General features: G+C 37.8%; 1 protein-coding gene across 14 annotated transcripts in view; it reads right to left on the minus strand.

The window, feature by feature from the left end:
• waca (WW domain containing adaptor with coiled-coil a) overlaps positions 1–20712 on the minus strand; it is a 37820-nt gene extending 17108 nt beyond the window's left edge. For 4 of the 14 annotated variants that reach the window (XM_067485695.1, XM_067485694.1, XM_067485686.1 and 1 more), the window contains exons 1-6: positions 20458–20667; positions 20230–20260; positions 18998–19190; positions 10653–10744; positions 6366–6481; positions 6130–6245 (exon numbers count right to left, since the gene is read on the minus strand). In XM_067485695.1, coding sequence (XP_067341796.1) covers positions 6130–6245; positions 6366–6481; positions 10653–10744; positions 18998–19190; positions 20230–20260; positions 20458–20498 — 589 coding nt within the window. In that variant the 5' untranslated portion in view covers positions 20499–20667. Of the gene's footprint in view, positions 1–6129; positions 6246–6365; positions 6482–10652; positions 10745–18022; positions 18114–18997; positions 19191–20229; positions 20261–20457 lie in introns of all 14 variants that reach the window. The other 10 variants (XR_010911704.1, XR_010911703.1, XM_067485696.1 and 7 more) reach the window with 8 other exon arrangements.
• Positions 20713–23097: the final 2385 nt, after the last annotated feature.

Raw genomic sequence — 23097 nt, forward strand, 5'->3', positions numbered from 1 at the left:
GTTGTGAGGAAATATGGTTAAATTATCTGCTTCAATTCCATACGTAAGGACAAGGTCTAACGTGTGACTAAAACAGTGAGTGGGTTTATTTACATTTTGGGAAAAAACAATTGAATCTAATAATGAATGAAACTCAGTGCTCAGGCAGTTACTGTCAGCATCTACATGAATGTTAAAGTCACCCACTATAATGATTTTATCTGTACTAAGCACTAAATCAGATAGAAAATCAGAAAATTCAATCAAAAACTCTAAATAAGGGACTGGAGGACAGTACAGGATAACAAATAATAGTGGTTTTTGAGTTTTCCAGTTTGGGTGTAAAAGGCTAAGAGTAAGGCTTTCAAATGAGTTATAGCTATGTTTAGGTCTAGGAATTATTGATAAGCTAGATTGGAAGATTGCTGCAACTCCTCCACCTCGGCCTGTGCTTCTAGGAACATGATAATTAATCTGACTTGGGTGGGTTGACTCATTTAAACTGACATATTCTTCCTGCTGCAACCAAGTTTCAGTGAGACAAAATAAATTGAATTGATGATTGCTTATTAAGTCATTTACTAACAGAGATTTAGAAGAGAGAGATCTGATATTTAATAATCCACATTTAATAGTTTTTGGGTTTTGTTCTGTAAGAGGAGTAATCTTAACTTTTATTAGGTTATCATGATTAACTCCTCTTGTTGTCATATTTACTTTATGTAATTTAGGTCGGGGAACAGACAGTCTCTATAGGTATGTGGGAGTTGTGGTGGTTGTGGACGGTTGTAAGGATACTGCAGAGAGGTGTGTAGGACTGGATCTCTGCATCATAGGCTCAACTCTGGATTGTCATTCTTTTGGTTGTCTAATAAAACCAGCCATATTTCTGGATAAGAAAGCTGCACCATCTAAAGTAGGATGAATGCCATCTCTCCTAATAAGCCTAGGTTTTCCCCCCAAAATTTTGCTATTGTCTATGTAGCCCACATCGTTTGCTGGACATGTTTGCTGTGTTTTGCTGTCATGTGCCTTTTACTGAGAAGTGGTTTCCATCTGGCCACTCTACCATACAGGCCTGATTGGTCCCTTCCCCAGATCTGTACCTCAATACAATCTTGTCTAGGAGGTCTACAGACAATTCCTTGGACTTCATGGCTTTGTTTGTCCTGACATGTACTGTTAACTGTTGGACCTTATATAGACAGGTGTACGCCTTTCCAAATCATGGCCAACTGAATTTCTCACAGGTGGACTTCAGTGATCAGTGGAGACAAGATGCACCAGAGCTCAATTTCGTGTATCATGGCACATCATAATGATCTAATCAATTGTTAAATGGCCTGACAAATGTTTTCTACAAATTCAAGTGCTGATTCTCTTAAACTGACAATGCATGTACCTTCAAGGTGTTAAAGAACCTTAAAAGTTTATGTCCAATAAACCAACATTTAAGAGTATATATTTTGCTCTTCCTCCATGGGGAGAGTGACCCAGTATCATGGGTATTGCTGGTCACTGCAAATAAATGAATGTTTATATATGTTCATACATTTAAATACATACAATGTACAAAGAACATTTTTTTTTATTCTCACTGATATTATTAAGGGATGCCTTCAATCCACAGTGATGTGGCAATGTTGTTCACAGTTGCGGTTAACAAAATCAACGTCAGAGCCATCCAGGGAGGAGATTTTAAAGGGACACTCAACCTATAGTAAACTTCCCTTAAAGAATAATCATTTTGTTTTGGTAACTAAGTGAAGATCAAGGGAGGACAGTGCAGTGCTCAGGGATGAATTGACTGAATAAATAATAGTATAGTAGTAAAAGACACTTAACCCTAACTGACTGAAAACGGTCAATACAGTAAACCTCTGAACCATGCCAGGCATGCCATCTCGGAGTCTGTCCAGCATGTGATCAACAGAATCAAATGTCTTAGCCAAATCAAAAAATATGGCTACGCAATACCGTTTGAAGTCTATTGCTCACTGTTTCTTTTCTCTTTTTAAACCCTAGCATTGCTTGTGCATTAAAAACACAGTCGATCAGCCATTTCTGAAATACTGACCAGCCTGTTGGCACCAATGACCATGTCATGTTTACAGTTATATAGTCTTCATAGTGGGAATCAATATAGTTGTTATAAATAAATAAATGCCATTAAACCTTTCTTTTTGAAAATATCTACTTCTACATTAAAATGTCCCCAGATGACAAGAACCTTCAGTTCAGATTATGTCATCTTGTTGCTCACACTCTGGAGTTTGTAATCATTGTCAACCTGCTTTTCCAGAACTCCTGCAGGCGACATCTTCTGAAATAATGATGAAAAACTTGTCCAGGTGATGTCATCAGGAGAAGCCACAGAAAGTTGAAAATAGACAGCACACACTTTAAAATCATCTCTACCAACTGTCAGTGCCAACTAGGCAGGACTGGCACTGACCACGACCAATTAAGTCCAAGTGGTGTCATCTGGAGGCATTTTTTTCAGCTAGAAGTAGAGATATTTTAATGTAGGAAAGTCATAGGGAAATTTAATGGCATTCATTTACATGTACTGCCCATATTAGAATGAAAAGAACTAAGTTAAATATCAGTGAAGGTGCCCTTTAAGACAGTCTCCTGCGAGTCTTTGTCATGATTATTTAAACATTTAATATTTACGACTGGTGTCAGTGACCAATGACGTCAAACCTAAGGCAGATTTACCTTAATTACTCTTGTAGTCCCTTAAATCCACGTTTTCCTCGCCTTTACCCCTTACCAATGAGAAATATTCCTGTCTACATGTCTAAAGGGAATTGTATCACTTGAATTAATGCTTAAAGAAGTTGCAGTTGGCAATCCATACATCAAATGTTCCCTTAAAAAATATTTTAACTTTTGCTGTTTAGTTGCTTAGAAACCTTTTAGGAGACAGGTTGACTGCACATGTATGAAAAAGTTGTGTAATCTCATCACTACTATAGAGAGATGCAATCTATAGAAAATCATCACATCTTCTGACAAAGTGAACATATACATAGGTCTTTGACAGCAGCTGTGAGATACATCAGATTTGAAACCAGTGTTTTCTTTAGAATCTTTGTGTAGACTTTCAAATGAGCAAATGCAAAGAATACTTTGTGACCCTCATACCTCTGTACAGTTTTATATAATTCCTGTATAGATGGTAACACAGCAGTGTTGGCACAATGCTCCACTACTTTTTTTCCGCCCAAGTGAGGCAAAAGGGCATTCAAATAATCCTGTCAAAATTTATTTTGCAATTGAAGAAAAGCTGCATTATAAATATTTTAATTCAGGTCCCTTAACTTATATATATATATTTAAAACCAAATACTTTCTTTAGTACATAATTTAATCTACCAAAACTTGATTTGTTAGTAACTTCTTTTAAGTCTACTCAAATATTAGAGTTTATTATACGTCATAAATTTTTATTTATAAAAATTTTTTTAATTAAATTTAACTTAAAATTTTACATTTTTTTTTATAAAGTTTTGCTCTTATTGAATATTACTGGAAAATGAAAAAAATGCTAAGGACATCTGGTACTTTTCAATTTAGTTTAATTTATTATTTTTTCTAATTACACATCTAGACACCATCTGCAAAAAAAATGATGCACATAAAGCAGACAAATGTATGGTACTCTATGAGACAAAATCAGCATGGTTCACTGCTATTAAAAATAATTACAAAAAAGCCATTGTAGACTGCCAGACCTCAGTCTACACAAGCATCACCAGGGAAGATATAACTTTTTCTGGGGTCTATTGATCCTACAGTGAAATGATTCGATCTTAATATAAATAAAGTTTATCTTAACTGGACAAATTATTTTTGATCCACTATGATCTAATCAAATGATTAGATCATAGTGAATCAAGCTTCAAGCATGCCTACAAGAAATAAATAAAATGAAATTGGGATTAAAGGAACTGCACTAGGTTGGTTTAAATCCTATCTGTCTGATAGATTTCAATTTGTTCATGTTAATGATGAATCCTCCATGCACACAAAGGTTAGCTATGGAGTTCCACAAGGTTCTGTGTTAGGACCAATACTTTTTACTTTATATATGTCTCCTTTAGGCAACATAATTAGAAAACACTCCATAAATTTCTACTGTTATGTTGATGACACCCAGCTATATTTATCTATGGAACCAGATGAAAATAATCAGTTAATAAAGCTTCAAGCATGCCTACAAGACATAAAGGCCTGGATGTCCCACGATTATTTAATTCTAAACTGAAAGTCACTGAAGAAAACTGAAGTCATGGTATTTGAGCCCAAAAATCTCAGAAATATGCTGTCCAACCATATCGTTAGTCTAGATAGCATAAGTCTGGCCTCAAGTACTACTGCAAGGAACCTTGAAGTTATTTCTGACAAGGATTTGTCCTTTACCTCAAATATAAAACAAGTCTCTAGAACAACCTTCTTCCACCTACGGAATATTGCCGTACGTGCTTCTAGGTTGGACTGCTGTAATTCCCTACTTTCAGGATGCCCCAGTAACTCCCTAAAAAGCCTGCAATTAATCCAAAACGCTGCAGCAGGAGTGCTGACTGGAATTAGCAAGAGAAATAATATTTCACCTTCACTAGCTTCTCTTCATTGGCTTCCCATTAAATCTAAAATAGAATTTTTAGAGACCACTCCGATCTCAGAATGCAGGCCTACTTGTGGTTCCCAGGATTTGCAAAGGTAGAATGGGAAGCAGAACCTTTAGCCTTCAAGCTTCTCTCCTGTGGAACCAGCTCCCCATTCAGATTTGGGAAGCAGACACCCTCTATGCTTTTAAGTAGATCTAGACTGTTAGTTCATGAGTGAACACTTTCACCAAATCTGCACCGTGGTTTACAAGTGAGCTCCTACAGATGAAAACAGCTGGGAGGGCCCTCGAGTGAGGCTTTGTTTCAACCAACTTAAATGTCCATAAAACAGACTACCGGGAACATAAAAAAAACTGCTCCAAAGCACTTGCCACTGCCAGATCACAATATCGCTCATATATAATCAATAACAGTCCTGGCAACTCAAAGAAACATTTTTCCATAATAATCATCTGCTCAAACCTCAAACCCACAGTGGTAGCGATCACACAGCGGAGCAGTGCAATAGTTTCATTGCACATTTGACCACTAAAGTAGATGCCATCCGCTCCTCACTGTCTGTCTCCAATCCCCCACCCCTAGATCTGCAAACTTCAAGGCCAGAAGGCTGTCACAGGTTTCGGTCACTACAGTGAAAGAAGTTGAGGCTATCATACAAATGATGTGACCCTCAACGTGCACCTTGGACCCTTTTTTGGACCCTTGGTAAAAGCTAATGTCTCAGAAATAAGCCCCCTCATCACCAGCATCATTAATTACTCCCTCCAGAGCAGCATAGTCCCAACATAATTGAAAACTGCAATAATTACACCACATCTAAAAAAAAAAAAAAAAAAAAACCTCCCTGGATCCTGAAGTTATGTCAAACTATGGTTCAATCTCCAACCTCCTATTCCTGTCCAAGGTCCTGGAAAAAAGATGGCCTAGCCCAGCTTTCAGGATCACATCAAAAGATACAATCTGTTTGGTCAGAATTACCAATGACCTCCTAATGGCTGCTGACCAGGGCTTCCCATTCCTTCTCATTCTTCTGGATCTCAGTGCCACATTTGATACAGTTGACCACAAACTTCTCCATCATCTACAGCATATCGCTAGATTTTCTGGCACTGCTCCGAGGTGGTTTGGACAAATAGAGCTGAGTATGTGGCCCTGGGGGATGCCAAATTTCAATCACATTCAGTCATCTGTGGGGTGCCACAGGAATCAGTTCTTGGGCCAACCCTTAGCATATTATAAATACTCATTATAAATTAATTTGTTTCCATCATAACACAACATGTAACATCATATTGCACACCCCAGTGAAACAGTGTTGAGTAGGAATTACCCTACAGACCAGGACTGTCTTGATATCGTGTTACGTTCCTTTGTTCAAGCTTTTTAACAAAAAAACTTTAAAGATTAAGAGCAAAGAAAGTAATTAAATATACGAGAAAACCTGATTCAGTAAGAGGAGTCAGAGAAACCCATTAAAGACAGAATGTATGGTAATATTAAAATGAAGACTTACTAGAACCAGTAAACGCAGGAGCTGCCGATGCTTGCATGGCCTCTCTTCTGTAGTCCCTGTCTTTAGGGAAGCTGTTGACAATTGCAGTCTTTGTTGCCTCCTTATGCCTTTGTTCTCTGTGAAACAGATACAAAAATGAATTAAAAAATAGTCATGCAACATTTGCAACGTTAATGTGACACTGATTATAATTAAATGTGTATAATTCTATTTTATGTAAAAAGGGTTATCGCTACCGTTCCAGCCACTCTTTGGGCTTCTCCCACTGGGACACCTCTGTTCTGCAGTTGTAATAGTATTTCTTTCCAGATGAGCTGATGTGCTCTGACCAGTCCTCATTAGGTTCGTAAGGCTGTGAAAAGTGGCAAATATGTAGGTATGAGGCCAACCAGACAGAAAATATTCATATGTATGGTCTTGTAATGCAATCTGAAATGTAAAAATGAACTTGAAATAGACAACAGATTAAAGTGCAATGTTTTCAGAGATACTTTTAAGAAAGAAAGAAGGCTTACTTAACATTGAGAGGATAATAAAGGTCATGATTTGTTTTCTCATAAGGTCAATTATATTGTGACGATTAGCATTAAAGAATCACATGGATCAGACTGGATCACATATCTTGGTCACAGATCTGAGAATTTTTTAAAACAGAAAACATTTAGAGTAAGGGGAGAGGTATGCATATGGAGATTTCCAGTACCCCAGTTACTTAAGTGCATGTAAATCCATGTCTGCAGGACATGCAGGACCAGGGAAAAGAGAGTAGACCAGTTTGCAGTCACTGTCGCTTAATTGGGAGAACATGCTCTCTATAAACTGGGGTGTCAGGCACAGCAATGCATACTCCTGCCATCATGACTTTTTGAGGGTAACTGGTTTTGTTGCATTTCTATCTGTTACAATTTGCTAACGATAGCTGAAATTAAGTGGGAAGAAGGAGCGCTGGACAGAGAGCAGATTGGATTTTACGTTTCATATTGCTGCTATCTTAAAGTTGCACATTGTAGATTTGAAGGCTTGGGGTTCTCATGTTTGCTGAACTGTGAGGGTTAATATAGATACAGATTCATGGATAAAATGCAACCACCTAAATCATTATTTACAGTTTTATATTGTCGTCCAGGGCTTCTACATTACCATTGTGTTTAATTTTATCATTATACAGGTCAGTATAAAAAGGTTAAAAAAAGACGAAAAGAAAAGAAAAAGAAAACCAACGTATGATTATTATAATGTTATGGATAAACTAAACAAATTCAACTCAATTTATTTATACGGCATCAAATCACAACAAAAATAATATCACAACAGCTCAAAGCGCTGAACAAACAGAGAGACTGAAAAACAGAAGAGGAAGCACTACTATTATCCCTAAAAAAAGACAAAGTTAATGACATGTAATGATAGTGAAAATCATAGAAGGTAAGGTGAGGAGTTCACTTAAGGAAGTCCTTCAGCAGGGCCCTTCATGTTGAGGTCCACCAGGTAACAGGGCTTCACACTGAGTTTTTTAAAAACACTTCTCCATTAGGCAGGTAGGTCAGAGGTTTTACTTACTGAAACGTACTTGTCAAAATAGAAAATGTGGGTCATTTAAAAGTTAAATAAAATTAACTATGGCTCAGCTGGTATAAAGCATTGCCACTAATATCAGTCATAAAAAAGTATAGTGTTAGCCCTGAGAGATTTTCTTTATGAATTAATTATTGAATTTGCCTTCAGACGTGAAAATTCTTTGTTACGTGTATTTTTTAGAAGTTGTGAAGACATAAATACTACACCATTACAATAAACCATGAATACTGTTCATAGGTCATGAGAAAAACAGAAAATTAGATAAACAGCAAAGGCCAAAGAAAGCAAATTGATTTCGATTCTGCAAACTGGCATTAGTGAGTAAGCTGACAGTAGACATTGCTGGTGTCTTTGATGTTGTCTGGCTGGCACTGCCCTCAGACTTGTCAGAACACACTCACCATATAAACACTGTCAAACTTAAATCAAAAAGTCGTAGGTAGGAATTATTGCTTATTTAACCTACCGTTCTCACTAACAACACTCAGACAGCTGAATTTACAATCAGACAAATTAACTAGCTACACTAAACAAAATACTCCAAATGTTTAGAAATGTCATCAATAACGTCTGGAATATTAATATTTTGACCATATGGCTGGATTTCTTGAACTGGTAAAACTTCACAATGAAGTAGACTATTTTCTTAAGTAAGGGATTGTTTGCTACTTGCTGACATCTGTATCAACAATTAGCGGATAAATCAGCCAATAGTTTTAAGTAATAAGCATTTTCTTTCCTGTTAATATCATCTTTACAATCACAAAGTAGCGATGGGCAAAACAGTACTAAAGCATTGGTGCGTGTATCAAGCACAAAGAGCAAAACCACGTATTGCTATGTGTATGGTTTTGAGAAACATCACGTGACCAATACAGCCGCTGTGTCATAAAGAAGTAAAGCGCCAAATTGGGTTTATCGGGAAGTGCTACTATTTACTGTATTTGCACTGAAAGGAGGAGACTTTGGTGCAGTTTAGTAGTAGTAGTAGTAGTTTTTGTCTCATCATTACCCACTGATATTTATGGAACCATTGAGAAAAAGGAAATTTTCTCAAGACTGGGTTCATTTTAATCTTATAATGCCAAATAAGGTAAATGTTTTTCTTTCCTGTTTCCAGTTTTTCCCAGTTTTCATCTGACTTAATAATGTTTAAATTCCTTTCTGATGTACTCTTCATTTTAATTTTTTTTCACATGAATTAACTTTAGTTTATTTGCAGGTAAAATGTCGGCTCTGCGTCACAGAGCTGTCTAAATGGTTACAGAATACCCAACCCTGATAATCATGACTAAGAGTGCTAACAGTACTGTACTTAGAAATGGGGGCGAGCGGATGGTGTTAGGTATGACCCATTGTTCTGGCTGGACATTAGAATATCTGACCTGCAGGCCACAATATGTTTGCCTAAAGAACTGTGTCTCCAGCAAACTCCTGAGCACTACAGGGTTCTGATGGTTCAGCAATTGACAACTGTATCGGAGGAGGAGTATAAACCTATACATCATAGTGGAATTTGTGGACTGGTGCAACCTGAATCAGCTCAAGCTTAACATCTCCAAAACTAAGGAAATGGTAATTGATTTCAGGGGAAGGAGGACTAAACCAGCTCCTCACCATTCAAGGTATAGAGCTGGAGGTCACCCCCAGCTACAGGTACCTGGTACCTGTCCAGCCACTTGGAGGAGGTGTACAAGAAGGGTCAAATCAGATTGTATTTTATAAAGAGGCTAAAATCCTTCAACATCTGCAGACCTTTGCTGTGTACCTTTTAATCAGTCTGCGACCAGTGCACTGTTCTTTGGCATCATGTGCTGGCAGAAGGAATCTCGCTGTATGGACAGAAACAGACTGAACAAACTGATAAGAGAGAGAGCTGCACCATTGTGGCTGAGCTGGACTACAGTATGCTCACCAGGTAGCTGAGGTAAGGATGCTCAGGAAACTGAACTATATACTTGGGCAATGACAGACATTTTAATGAAAAAAAATTAAAATTGCACCATGCACGTTACAATGCTCGTTAGCACTTATTTTGCTATTTTCGATGCTATGTTGTTTTTATGTATTTTTTATTTTTATCTTCTGTTTATTGTTTTTGCTGTAACAAAGTAATTTCCTGCAAAGGATTAATAAAGTATTATTCTATACTAAGAGCATGGGAAGAAAGTGCTTATGATCTGAAGCGAATGCTGAATAAATCTGAATTTAAGCATTGAACAGTCCATGTTATGCTTTTAATTAATGGGGAAGTCGCACAAAGGCACAAAAAAAACTTTGGTGAAAGAGGTCCATTAGAAATGATAATTTTCTGCAATTTTGTATCACTTCCATGGCATTTTCATTTGCATAGTAAAAATTTAAAGGATATTTTTCAGTTTGATAGGAAATTGCACATGTGGAAAGATGTGTTTTGTTGGCTAGCCAAAAGAGGTTTTGTCAAGATCAAAATGTTAGCTGCAATGACAGCAACACAAATATTAAGGGAGCAGTTTGGGTGTTTTTTTTTTTTCATTTTAAATATCAATAAATCAAGAAGCATATAATTATAAAACTCCAAATATAACTTTTATCTGACTCCAGATAAAAATGGGAGGACTGCGGCAGGAAGGGCCACTCATGCCAAATGTGCGGAACACGTTACTCTTTGGCGACCCTTGAAGGGACAAGCTAAAAGCCGTTGATTCCCTTTGTTTAGTATGCCTTGGTATCATCTCACCTTTTACTTTTCACTATCTATTTACATACTTTATTCACTGAATAAATTCAACAAAAGATAATAGAAATACAAAAGTGCATATGCGTCTCCAAACCAGAGTGACTATTTAGCTCATCATTAGCAAATGGCAGTGTACATTCACATTCAGCTATGAGCTTCTTGTTTTAAAACATGTTTTAACACAGTAGTAAAGCAGCACTTCCTGCAACAACACTACAGCACTTACTGTATCTGAGGTCTTGCTGGGGTTAGAATTTGCATTGGAGCTATGAAGGGTACTGTGGTTTTGAGAGTTTTCGTGTGGAGAATAACTGGTCCCTGCAACAAAACAAAGACGAAAAGACATTGTCACCATGTGGGAACAAAAATATCAAAAGTGACAAACCCTCAAAAAGAACTGAAAATCAAAGATGATTATGAAACCCAAGTTCATAATTTCAGCTTTTATAGTAGTAGTATTTAGACTTAGAATGTACTTTGACTGTACTTAGTCATTCAAATTTTGTTCCATTTGTCTATTTAGTCTGTCCACTGAGACTGGATAAACGGAACAAAATTTATTTTCAGTGGCTCCACAAACATTGGACTAACGAGATATAAAAGTATTTTAAAAGAAATGTTTACACATTTGAGTATTACATGTACATACATGTGCATTATTGCCATTAAACATCCTTCTGACTTGCTGAAAAAGTCCTCCAGATGATATCACTTGGAGGAACCTTAAATTCAGATTATATCATTTTGTTGCTCACACTATGGACTTTGTAATCATGGTCAGTCTGCATTTCCAGAGCTCCCCAAGATGACTTCATCTAAAATCCTAATGATTAAAAACCTCCTGTTTGATCCAATGTGCCACCGTACCCTTTAAACTTCTCCCAGTGATTAAAGTCAGGAATATTATTATTATTTTATGTAGAATATATTTAATTTAAGAGAGCTATTTAGTCTGCTAGCTGTTATAGTATATACTCTTTTTTTCTTTACATTAGCATTACTATTACCTACTAATTCAATGTATTGAAATAATATGAATATTAAGACTTGACGATTCGAAGTGTCCTACAGTCCTACAATAAATCCTCCCTTCACGAAAATGGTAATACTCAGTTTGGTTTGAAACTGTTTTGGAGGAACTAATTCAGCTGCCGTATGATCATTGTGAAGGTACTGCTGTTAAACTGTGTCATCCAGAGATATGTTTCTGTACTTAGCCTAGTTTCATGAATATAGATGTGGTAAAATAACTACTGTTAGTAAAACTAACACACAACAAAACTCAAGAGCTTCAAACTCTACAGCCTCCAAAATGATTATATAGGTACAAATATAAACAGTTAAAAAAACTGAATTTATTAACCTTCATGAAGTATTTATCACAAAGGATTAGTTCAAGTTTTATGTAAACAACTGAGTGTGTATTTTATGATATAAAAAAATACAGTAAAAGGAGTTTTATCATTCTTGTTGCTCTACAAATGATTACAAATATTAATCTAATAAAGTTCTGAATTAATAGTTTGCTCAATGCTTCCAATGTTGATTGAAGTTGAGCATACGTCTCATTTGATATTATTGAATTGTATTTTATGTGACAAAAAAACAGAGTAAGAAAACAAAATACTTCAGGTCTTTGAATATCAAGTTTAAATATTAATATGTCAAATTAAATTTTTATTCTGAAACAGGACCTTCAGTAGCCTTTTTGATGCAAGTAGTGAATAAATAGGCTTTTAAAGTAATTTTGCAATAGACTAAAACAATGCATGTAACCATAGTAACTATGAACAAAATGAAGTTTTTATAAATCTGTATTGTTGAAGGGATGGAAAAATGTTTATGCTCTTGTTGTATGAACAATGACTGAAACATTGCATGTGCTCAAGTTGACCTGATCTAGTGTGAACCGAAATAAACCGACTGAAAAGTCACACTTGATGTGCATAGCGTGCTCAAGTGACTGCAACTGATGAGACTTTTTTGATTTCTAATATTCTTCAATAAACTTTTGAAAGACTCCACTACCTTGGGCTTATCTCTTCTCAGTAAGAACCTTTGAAAATTTACAACCTCAGATAGAAGAAGAGGTCAAGATTATAAACCCCAAGAGGGGGCACAAAGGGTAAGGATGCCGAGAACCCAAGACTGATTAAGTGCTTCCTCCCTCTATCCACTGGTTGGTAGACAACCAAACAGATTTTTAGAAGTGATTTTAACATTCAGGAAGACAAAGTGTTTACACAGTTAATATATAACAGAGAGATTTTCTCTAATAAAAGACATACAAAGGAATGAAAGTCATAACGGGTCAATTCTTACCAGAGAAGCACTTGAGTTAAGGAGACCCAAGCAAGGTTGACCTTGGGAATTGTAGGTGCTTCCACAGTATTAAGATTTATTTATTAATAAATATTAAGCACAGGACAAAAATGAGACAAAACAATTACCAACAACAAATTATAATCAAAAACTGATCATTGCCAGGCACAGTTAAGAACATTTAATAGTACTGGGAATTTGTATTGGCGTTAGGTGTATAACTCTTGAAAAAGTAAGAGTGACTGTCTGTGAGTTGGGAGCCTTAAATGGGGGGGTGACGTGGGCGCTGTGAAGCAGAAGAAACTGTTCTTGTGACGTGAGGTCTTGGTCTTCATGGAACGGAGCCTCTTGCCAGAGGCCGGGATGAGAGGAGGTGGTTGCAATCCTGGCTGCCCTTCTTTGGGTTCATGGCTGCAGCAAACCAGACTGTGATGGAGGATGTGAGAATGGATTAGCTGATGGCAACGTAGGAGTTCAACAACATCTTCACAGGGAAGTAAAACTTCTTCAGCTGCCACAAGAAGTACAGCCTCTGCCGAGCGTTCATTGTGAGGGAACTGATATTCTGCTCCCACTTGAGCTCTTGGGTGATTGTGGTGCCGAAGCAGAAGGCATGGACAGAGGTCACTGGAGTGTTGCAGATGATGACAAAAGGAAGGGGGGGCTGGGTCTTTCCTGTAATCTACTATCATCTTCACTGTCTTGAGAGAGAGTGGAGGTCCAGGTTGATCATGCTGCACCATGACACCAGACGGTCAATCTCACTCCTGTAGGCCAACTCAACTCCATCAGAAACGAGGTCGATTAGGGGGGTTTCATCTATGAACTTCAGGAGTTTGACAGACCAGTGACTAGATGTACACCTGTTGGTATACAGGGAGAATAACAGAGGAGAAAGAACACAGCTTGGGGGGATCCAGTGCTGATGGTCACCGAGTCAGAGACATGCTTCCCCAGTCGTCTGTTATCCCCCTGCACTTGGTGTCAGACACGTTCAGCTAGGAGTGCTTGTCTAGGAGTAGAGCTGGTATTGAAAACAGAGCTTTCCAAAGACAGTATCCTGGCATAGGATCCTGGGGAGTCCAGATGCCGGAGGATGAAATGGAGGGCCATATTTACAGCGTCGAACTGCAGGGGGTCCAAAAGGGGGTCTGTAATGTCCTTGACGTGGGACAAGATGAGGAGTTCAAAAAAAAGTCATGACCACAGAAGTCAGGGCATGGGTCTGTAACCATTAAGTCCCATGTTCCTTGCCTTTTTAGGGGCTGGTACGATGGTTGAATTCTTAAAGCAGAGTGACACATGGCAGATCTCCAGGGAGGTGTTAATAGTGTCTGAACATCGAAGCATGTGTTACTCCACTTCTTTGATGTCCTCACAGCAGAGTTTTAACTTCTGCTAGTATGCCTGACTCTGACGCACCACGATGTGGTCAGACTGGCCCAGTCCAGCGCGTGGAACATGATAAGCACTGCTGATGGTGGTGTAGCAGTGGTCTAGTACATTCCCCTCTGGTTGGGCACTTAATAAACTGTTTGTTTGGGGAATTCGTAGGAGATTACTTTTGTTAAAAGTTTTCTAGGACAATAACCAAGAGTTATTCTGGGTTTGTCCATTCCACACACAATATCTTGTCAGCCAGCGCATGCTATACCTCACGTACTTTGCCTTGTGGCAGAATGTAAACACAGATGAGAATGAATGAAGAGAACTCACTAGGTGAATAAAAAGTTTTTGCAGTTAATGATAATGGCCTCCAGGTCTGGGGAACAGAGCTTAGATGATACCGAAACATCATTACACCAGCCACTGTTGATATAAATACAGATTCCACCTCCCTTTGTTTTCCCGGAAAGTTCCATGCATATGTCTGTTCTGTAAAGTTGAAATTCACTCAGCTCTAACAGTAAGAGTCCGGTATAAGATCACACACCCACGTTTAGTCTGTTTTTGTTCAGCATAAGGATCAGCTTTGTCCATTTTGTTGGAAAGTGAGCGGACGTTGGAGAGAAATATACCCGGGAGCGCGGTGCGTAATCCACATTGGCAGAGACGCACAAACACACCTGAGCGTTTACCTCATCTACGGGCCTCACTTTGTTGCTCGCCTCCTTAATAAAAAAATTAAATAAATTTTTACTAAAACTAGACTAAAATTAACATTAAAATGACTATTTATGACATTTTTAATCAGGCAAGTGGAAATGGCTCTCTTTTTTGTGACAGCTTTGATTTGCTATATACAAAACAGTGGAAGCTCTGGAAAAGCAAGTTAACCATGATTACAAACTCCATAGTGTGAGCAACCAGATGACATAACTTGAAATGGAGGCTCCTCCAAGTGACGTCATCTGAAAGCATTTTTCAGGTAGAAGCCAGAAAGAAGTTTAATGGCATTCATTTACCGGTACTACTCAAACTAGCCCCAAAAGAAGCAAGTTCAATATGAGTGACATCTTTCTTTAAGTGTATATAACAGCCGTTTACCAATTTACATGGGAAAGCTAATTTCTTAGAGTACTCTGGTTACTTAAGTACATGTAAACACAGTCATTGTTTATACTGTATTTGGGGATACACGCACGGATATGGTGCATACACACTGCTTAATAGTTGCACAGTTGCAACAATGCACATTACATGATATGTACCTTCTGTGTTTGAAACTAGCAACCAGTTTTTTGGCTCATGGGCAGACAGATTGCAGATAAAACTACTATAAAGTCACAGAGGTCCTGGAAGGAAATTTTAAGCAACTACAGTGCATATAGCCCAAGACTAGAGGGCTCTTGAGTCTAGACCAGTGGTCACTAACTCTATTCTTTCTGGACCCAGAGTCGGAAACTAAACTTCATTGAGGTTTTATTCAGTTTTGCTGGAAATTACATTTTGACCGGTGACTGTGATTCCCCAGTACTCCTTGCCATTGGTTTAGGCATGAGGACTGAGATTGGTCAAGGTGAGAAGGTCATTCAATCACAGGCAGAGTAGAGTGGGCCTTGCTTATACAGAAAATAAGCAATCTTAAAGCTCACAGAAAAGGCATATTGTTGGAATAGCATTGAATTATAGCTTTCTTCCTGATTTGAGTTTTTGCCTTCACACAGTCCAGATGTGAATACAATGACTGCATTTACATGGACTTAAGTAACCAGGTTACTCAGAGAAACCAGCTTTCTCAGGTAAGTGGGGAACAGTGTTTACATGCACTTAAGTATTCTGGTTACAGAATACCTGCATATACACGCAGCACAAGAGTAACCTGGTTTCTTCTCAACCTCTGACTTATTTTAGGAGCGTGGCACACAGATTTTAATTGTGTAACGATGGAAAACGTTTCTTTTTGACTTTTCTCTCTCTGCACATTTGTGTTGCTGCAGTGACTGTTACCTGGTCAATAGTCAATGTTATACACACAGACACACATATACACGAATACATACAAACATACATATATATACACACACACACACACACACATACATACATACATACATATCTCTCTCTATCTATGGTCAGACATGGTCTGTCATCAGTCAACACGAGAAACAACAGCAACCAGAATGGAACAACTGGAATTGCAATCTCCTCGCTTATGTTTACACAACAAAGTGTTAGACTTTTTACGCCCAAATGTCATCTCTGTTTCCTTGCACATTAACAGTAGGCTAATATTAACACAGTTGAAGTTATTTTGCCACTGGAAACTTGTAAATAACGCCCAATCCCCCATGATTTGTACAAAAGATAGGTTTCTCTGTTTCCTTCTCTACCCTTTTTCTAGTCTCCACTCACCCCTCTTTCCCACAAATATTAATTAGTGTATAAACAAAACGAAACAAGGTTTGTATTACCAGTGATAATAACCAATTTCCAGTTATACCAACCAATGTTGTAAAGATTCCAGCTGCCTATTGTAGCCCCTTTCCCAGTCCAACAGTAATGTTCTTAAGAACACAGATATTGAATTTTGACAATAAACTACATTAACAAATAATTTTGACAATTAAACAACATTAAATTAACTTTTTTTTCAGACTTAGTTTGAAATGATTTTTTTAAAGTACTAAAACAATTTGAAAATAATTATTTGTTCAACTTTAGCAGTATGAACTGGATAAGCTTCCCAAATACACAGAACATTCACTACGTTTTCAGTCTCCCTTCAGTTTTGTAATGTTGTAGCCTGAGAGTACAATGAAAATAATGCTTTTACTCATTAAACTACACCTGATACCCCAACTTTTTAGCTTTTGAATATTTTGCAAATGTATTTAAAAAGGAAAAACACATTGGCTTAAGTATTCACACCCTTTAATAACTGACAACTGTGCATATCACCACAAACGTAACTGCCTGTAGAGCTCAGAGATAGGATTATTGCAAAGCACACACGCAAAAAGGCAACAAAAATCTGCTATGCTTCAGGTTTTAAGGTCACTGTGTTTCCCAAGAACACAGTGACCTCCCTAATTCTCAAATGTAATACGTTTCGCAATACGAGGACTCTTCCCCATTACTTAAACCCTCTAGCAATTTGAGCTCTATGGCAGAAACCTCCCCTCAGTCCAAACACACAAAAGCCGGCTTGGAGTTTGCAAAAAACACACTAAGGACTCACACTGCAAGAACCAATATTTTCTGGTCTGACTGTTTGGCCCCAATTCTCAACCTTATGTCTGGAGGAAACCAGGCACCTCCCATCACCTGCCCAATATTATCCCAACAGCGAAGCATGGTGGTGGCAGCATCATGCTGTGGGGTATTTTTCAGCAGCAAGGACTGAAAGACTGCTCAGAGTTGGGGGAATCCTGAATGGAGTAAAGTACAGAGATATCCTCAACTAAAACCTGTTCCATAACACTCTGGAACTCAAACTGGGCCGAAGGTTCATCTTCAAATATGACAGTAATCCCAAGCACACAGCCATGACAACTTGCAAAGGAGAAAGGCAGACAATCCACCAGTCCAGGTGTGTAAAGCTTTTCATATAATACCCAAAAAGACTCGGCTGTAATTGCTGCCAAAGGTATTTCAACAAAGTACTTAGTAAAGTGAATACTTAAAAGATGCCTTCACTGACTTTAAATGCTTTTCTTTTGGTTCTAATTTTTTTAAATGCAATTAAACTCACAGTTGACTTCACTTTATTAAAATAGCTCTCTACGTCTAGCTGAAAAATTCCTCCAGATGACATCACTTGGAGGAACCTTCAGTTCAGATTGTGTCATCTTGTTGCTTATACTTTGCAGTTTACAATCAGGGTCAACCTGCTTTTACAGAGCTGGCCCAGATGAACTCCTAATGATGAATAGCTCCTCCAGTTGATGCCATCTGGGATCTCTAGGCGAAGCTTGAAATTCACCTGTGAATGTATACACAGTTAACCCCTGTAATTTTTGCTAATCAACATTATTTTTCAGTTATTGCAGAACTAGTTTTCCCATGTGTCATTAAAAAAAGATAGCTAGAGATCAACAACTTTCAGCTTGTCCCCTCAGGGGTCTCACGGCGGAATGTGTTCCACACATTGATTAGGCATGAGTTTTTCTGCCAGATGGCCTTCCTGCTGCAATCCTCCCATTTTATCAGAGCACAGGGGTGCTATCTTATCTATCTATCAATCAGACATACAGGTTTTACCAAAGAAACACTAATGAACTACAAACACCAATCACAAAAGAGTTCCAAACACTGATTTTTAATTGGCCAATTATTCTTGTAGTCAGCTTACCTTTTGATATGAGAATAATCCAACTTTTTCTTTTCGTTTTTTTTTTTTTTTTTAAATCTTTGGCAAAAATGTTTGCCAACAATTGTTAGATTAATTATCATATTGCTATCGAAATACGTATAGTCGTTTTTAAAAAAACTTTTCTAAATGTATCGTCCGCAATCACTATAGAGACACTAAAAGTAACATTGAACTTCTCTAATCACATTTGGCCACTTGTCAGACTGCAAACTACAGCCTGCAGCCGGTCTTATATAAAAACAAAAAGTAAAACACAGGCAAATTACAAAAGCTGCACTTTGATATTCATACTGAAAAGAGTAAAAATTAACCCAACCCAAAATTGCTGGCTATAACAATATAAATGCACAGACAATGGCTTCTCGCAGTAGTAAAAACTGTACATTGGGAGGAAAAACATTTCTATCTCTGTGGGACATTATTATCTGTATCCATTAAAGTGAAATTATCTTTAATCGAAACCCATTTTATGTTTAACAACAACTATGGCTCACCTCCATCCCTGTCTCTGCCCCGGTGTGAGTGAATAGCCTTTGCTCTGCTGTGCCCTGTGCTGTCGATGTGTTTGTTTTCAGGGCTGTCAGACCTCCTAAGCATTTTGCAAGGAGGGGTGACATCTGAGGAGTCTCGCATCTTTTCATGCCGATGGTCCCCTCCTGGATGGCTCTTAGATGAGTATTTGAGAGTCTGCAGAGACAAACAGCTCAACTCACTACAATATTATATATATCACAATACCATTAGGTAAGTCACAGTTATTGAGCAACAAAATGCTTAATGTCATTTTTTATTGTCCTTTCAGCTTATCCAGTGAGTTCAGGGTTGCCACAGCAGATCACTGTCCGCATGTTGATTTTGAACAGTTTTACAGCGGATGCCGTTCCTGACGCAACCCTCCCCAATTTCTACCACTCTTGGACCGGCACACCACAGCTGGGGATGGACATGAGCTGTTAGGGATTCAGAGACTTGCCCAGAGACACTTCGACATATAGCCAGGACTAAGGATCAAACCACTGACACTGTGGTCCGTGGACACCTGTCTTACCAACCCCCAAACAAAAGGCTTAAAGTAATACACTACCAAAGTTTTGTTCAGGTAGTAGTGTAGTGCTAATTTCAATTTCAATTCAAAGTTCAAAGTAGTGTATCCATTTTTTTAATTCAACATTACTATTAGCACTGATGCAGTAGTTCCCCAATTGATAACAATGCTTTTATGTATGCTTATATTGAGACGGTAATTATTTCTTATGATGAAGACGTAGGTTAAAGAGAATATTAGACAGCCAATTATTGGCCAATTCGTTATCTGTGTTTTAAATGTAATAAAAATATTACTACAATTATTTTTCGTATGCATCCCTGTTTTGACAATTCCGTCTTTAAAATGACAGACTGTTACGTTAGTCCGGCCTTAATTGGACTGGCTAGCAAGAAAGCTAACAGTAACAGGCTATTATTAGCTTTAAGCTACAATAAAACTCGGTTGTATTTGTCCCAAAACCTTGGAATTCGATGACTACACTTAGTCACCGTTGATAAGGGTTGCGTTAGAAACTATTCATATCGTTTAGAAAGCCATTTTAAGCAGGACAATTTACTTTTCATATTATCTTCCGCACAAATTGGGCCTGTTGTGCTTTCAAGAAGCCTGAACTAGAGTATCCATTTTAATCTTATTTGCTGCTAACAAGCTAGTACACTACGGTTAGCTAACAAGTACCTGATAGGGCTGAGAATCTCTTCGGTCGCACCTGAAAATATAAAGAAAACAGTAGTAAATACGACACTTCCGATGTTAATACTAGGAAATAGCAAGTGTTGCACCAGCCGAACGTGCAAGTTTCCAAACAATTATTTTGGCTTCAGTAAAAATGGCGGATTGTCAAAGCGTAACGTTAGCTACGAGGAAAAGCTGACTAGGTTAACGTTAACGTTAAAAGATGTTTACCCATCGCCGAGTCTTGGTTGTTTCCTTGCATACATTACCATCAATGCCGTATTAATGTGTTTTGAGTAGGATGTAAAAGATTTATAACGGTACTATATTTTTGTGTTGATTCAGCAACCTGAAATCGTCAATTATTCCAACCTAGCCTGTAGGTAGTTCTACGCTATCGTCCGCACTGGTCGAAAGAGCGCCCTCCCTCAGTCCATCTCCCACTCAATATACACAACCGCGTCTATCTACAGAGGAAACGTAGCAGTGGAGTTGCGCGCTAGGTTGCCAGATATTAGATATTATAAAAAAAATAACATTTGGTAAATAAACACCGAGTCTTTTGACACAAAGTATCAAAATCATTTTGTGCCATTGTTAGTAGTTAGGATTATAATTGGCTCATAATATATGAAAAACGCTGAATAAACTGGTCAAATTATTAAAATACATTTGCCAAATGAACATATTGTACAGATCTGGCAACACTGACTGCAAACAACTCCATCTCCCCCGTTCAATGGCAAAATCAGGAGACCACTGACTGGCTGGACCTAAACAGTCTCAAAAATCTTTTTGCTGTTGTTCATTTGTTGAATTGGAATTATTGGCTATTTTTATTTATAGTAATTTTGACCATAAGGATAATTTTTTTAGATAATCTATTTACAACTATATGCGGAGGTTGTGGGGAGGCTGGAGGGACATTGCCCCCCCACCTGAAATACATCAATATACCAAGTCTAAAATTAAACAAAGTCTAAAACATTAAGAAATCCAATAAAATTAAGTGATTGTAAGAAATACATCTAAATTCTTCTATTTAGTTTTGTGATATTCATCTTTAAACAACAATGTGACATCTGTAACAACAGCTTGTTTGCAATCAGGATTATTAGAGAGAGGCTAAGAACAGCAGCCTCAGCCACTCTCTGTGACAAAGATGCAAAGGCACGTCTGTAGCTATAGCTGTGGCCACAGCCAAAGCCAGGGCCATGGACATAGCAACAGTTACTGTAGCCACAGACACATCTATAAATTAGTTAGTTTGTTTAGTTGTTTATAATGATATAAAAATTAACATTTAATCTAATTCTCATTCTCAACGAGTACCACTAACACCTCTCTCTCTCTCTCTCTCTCTCTCCATATATATATATATATATATATATATATATCATAACACCTATGCTCTCTCGGTCCTCAGGTACCCTGCTGACATAATTAGCTGGCAGGAGAATATCTCTGGAAGCATAAATAAGGGATCAAGGGATGTAAGAGCAGGATCCCTTATGGGAGGACGAATCTATGCACGGTATATACCGTACCACTGTCAGATAGAAGAAGTAGCTGATATCAAAAAATCCTTCCAGAGGCTGGACAAAGTTGGACTAAAAGACAGTCCGGAGGCACTAATCATAGCAGCACTGGAGCAGGCTCTAAGTACAATATCAATAAAGGCAGGGGTCAGCGGGGTTCATGGAACACCATAACAAGGGGTTGGCATAGTATGTCGAAACATCTGTGCCGAGTAAAGACTGAAAGGGCTAAAGTCAAGATGGGACACACCCCCAAAGGTGATTGAGAATGTCAATGCTAAGATCCTGTGGTACTTCCAGGTACTGACTGAAAAAGTGGTGATATGGTCACCCAACTGGAAATACCAGTTGTGGAGAAACAGAAGAACAAGGGTGTAGTGCTAGATGTAGCAATCGCAAGCGATAGCAAAAAGGAAGAATCCAAGGGCTAAAAGTGTTAGCAAAGATAATAAGATAGTTTTTCAATATTTATTCAATATTTAGTAATGCATTGTTTTCTGTTACTAAGTCAAAAATAATGAGATACTTTTTCAATTTTGAATTAGTATCTTATTATTTTGAGTTATCAAAACAAAATATTGAGAAAGTATCTGGTAAATGGTCTGCACTTATATAGCATTGTTATAACTATTAGTACTCAAAGCTCTTTACACTGATTCTCATTCACTCATTCGCACTCACACACACACATCGATGGGGAGTTGCTATGCAGCTGGCCAACACTCACCAGGAGCAACTAAGTTGGAGTCCTGCAGCAGAGTCCTATCTCATTATTTTGACTTAGTAACTCAAAATATTGAGAAAGTATCTCATTATTTCGACTTGGTAAGTGATTATATTGAGATAAAGGCTCTTGATTTCCCCCCCAGCGACAGAAATGGCTTCCATATTAGGGGCAAGATCTCAGGAATTCTTTTTTAATCTACGATTTTTTGGGAAAATGAAATTGCTAATGTTTGACATATTGGTCAGGTCAGAAAAAGATTGGCCTGTCCCACAAACTGTATTTTAACTAAGTTAAAGTTAGTATAAAGTTAGTATAAGCACTTGTCTTTAAAAATCATAATTGTCTGTTTTCTGTGAGCTGCAGTCTTTTGTGGATAGCTATCTATCTACAAGTTTTGAACAAAATGCGACTGCCCAAGTGTTTGTTTATTATACCCCTGGCTTGCATAATTTACAATAGCTGATGATTGACAATACCATAACCCAATATAAATACAGATCCAAATCCCTGAGCACGCCTCTATTCAGTACTGGCCTATGAACGAAAAGATGTGGCTGCCTCTGGGGTGAAAACCTTGTCTGATCTCAGAACAGCATTGTAGTAGCA

Source organism: Channa argus, chromosome 19 (assembly GCF_033026475.1).
Source record: "Channa argus isolate prfri chromosome 19, Channa argus male v1.0, whole genome shotgun sequence".
In the NCBI taxonomy this organism is placed as follows: Eukaryota; Metazoa; Chordata; class Actinopteri; order Anabantiformes; family Channidae; genus Channa; species Channa argus.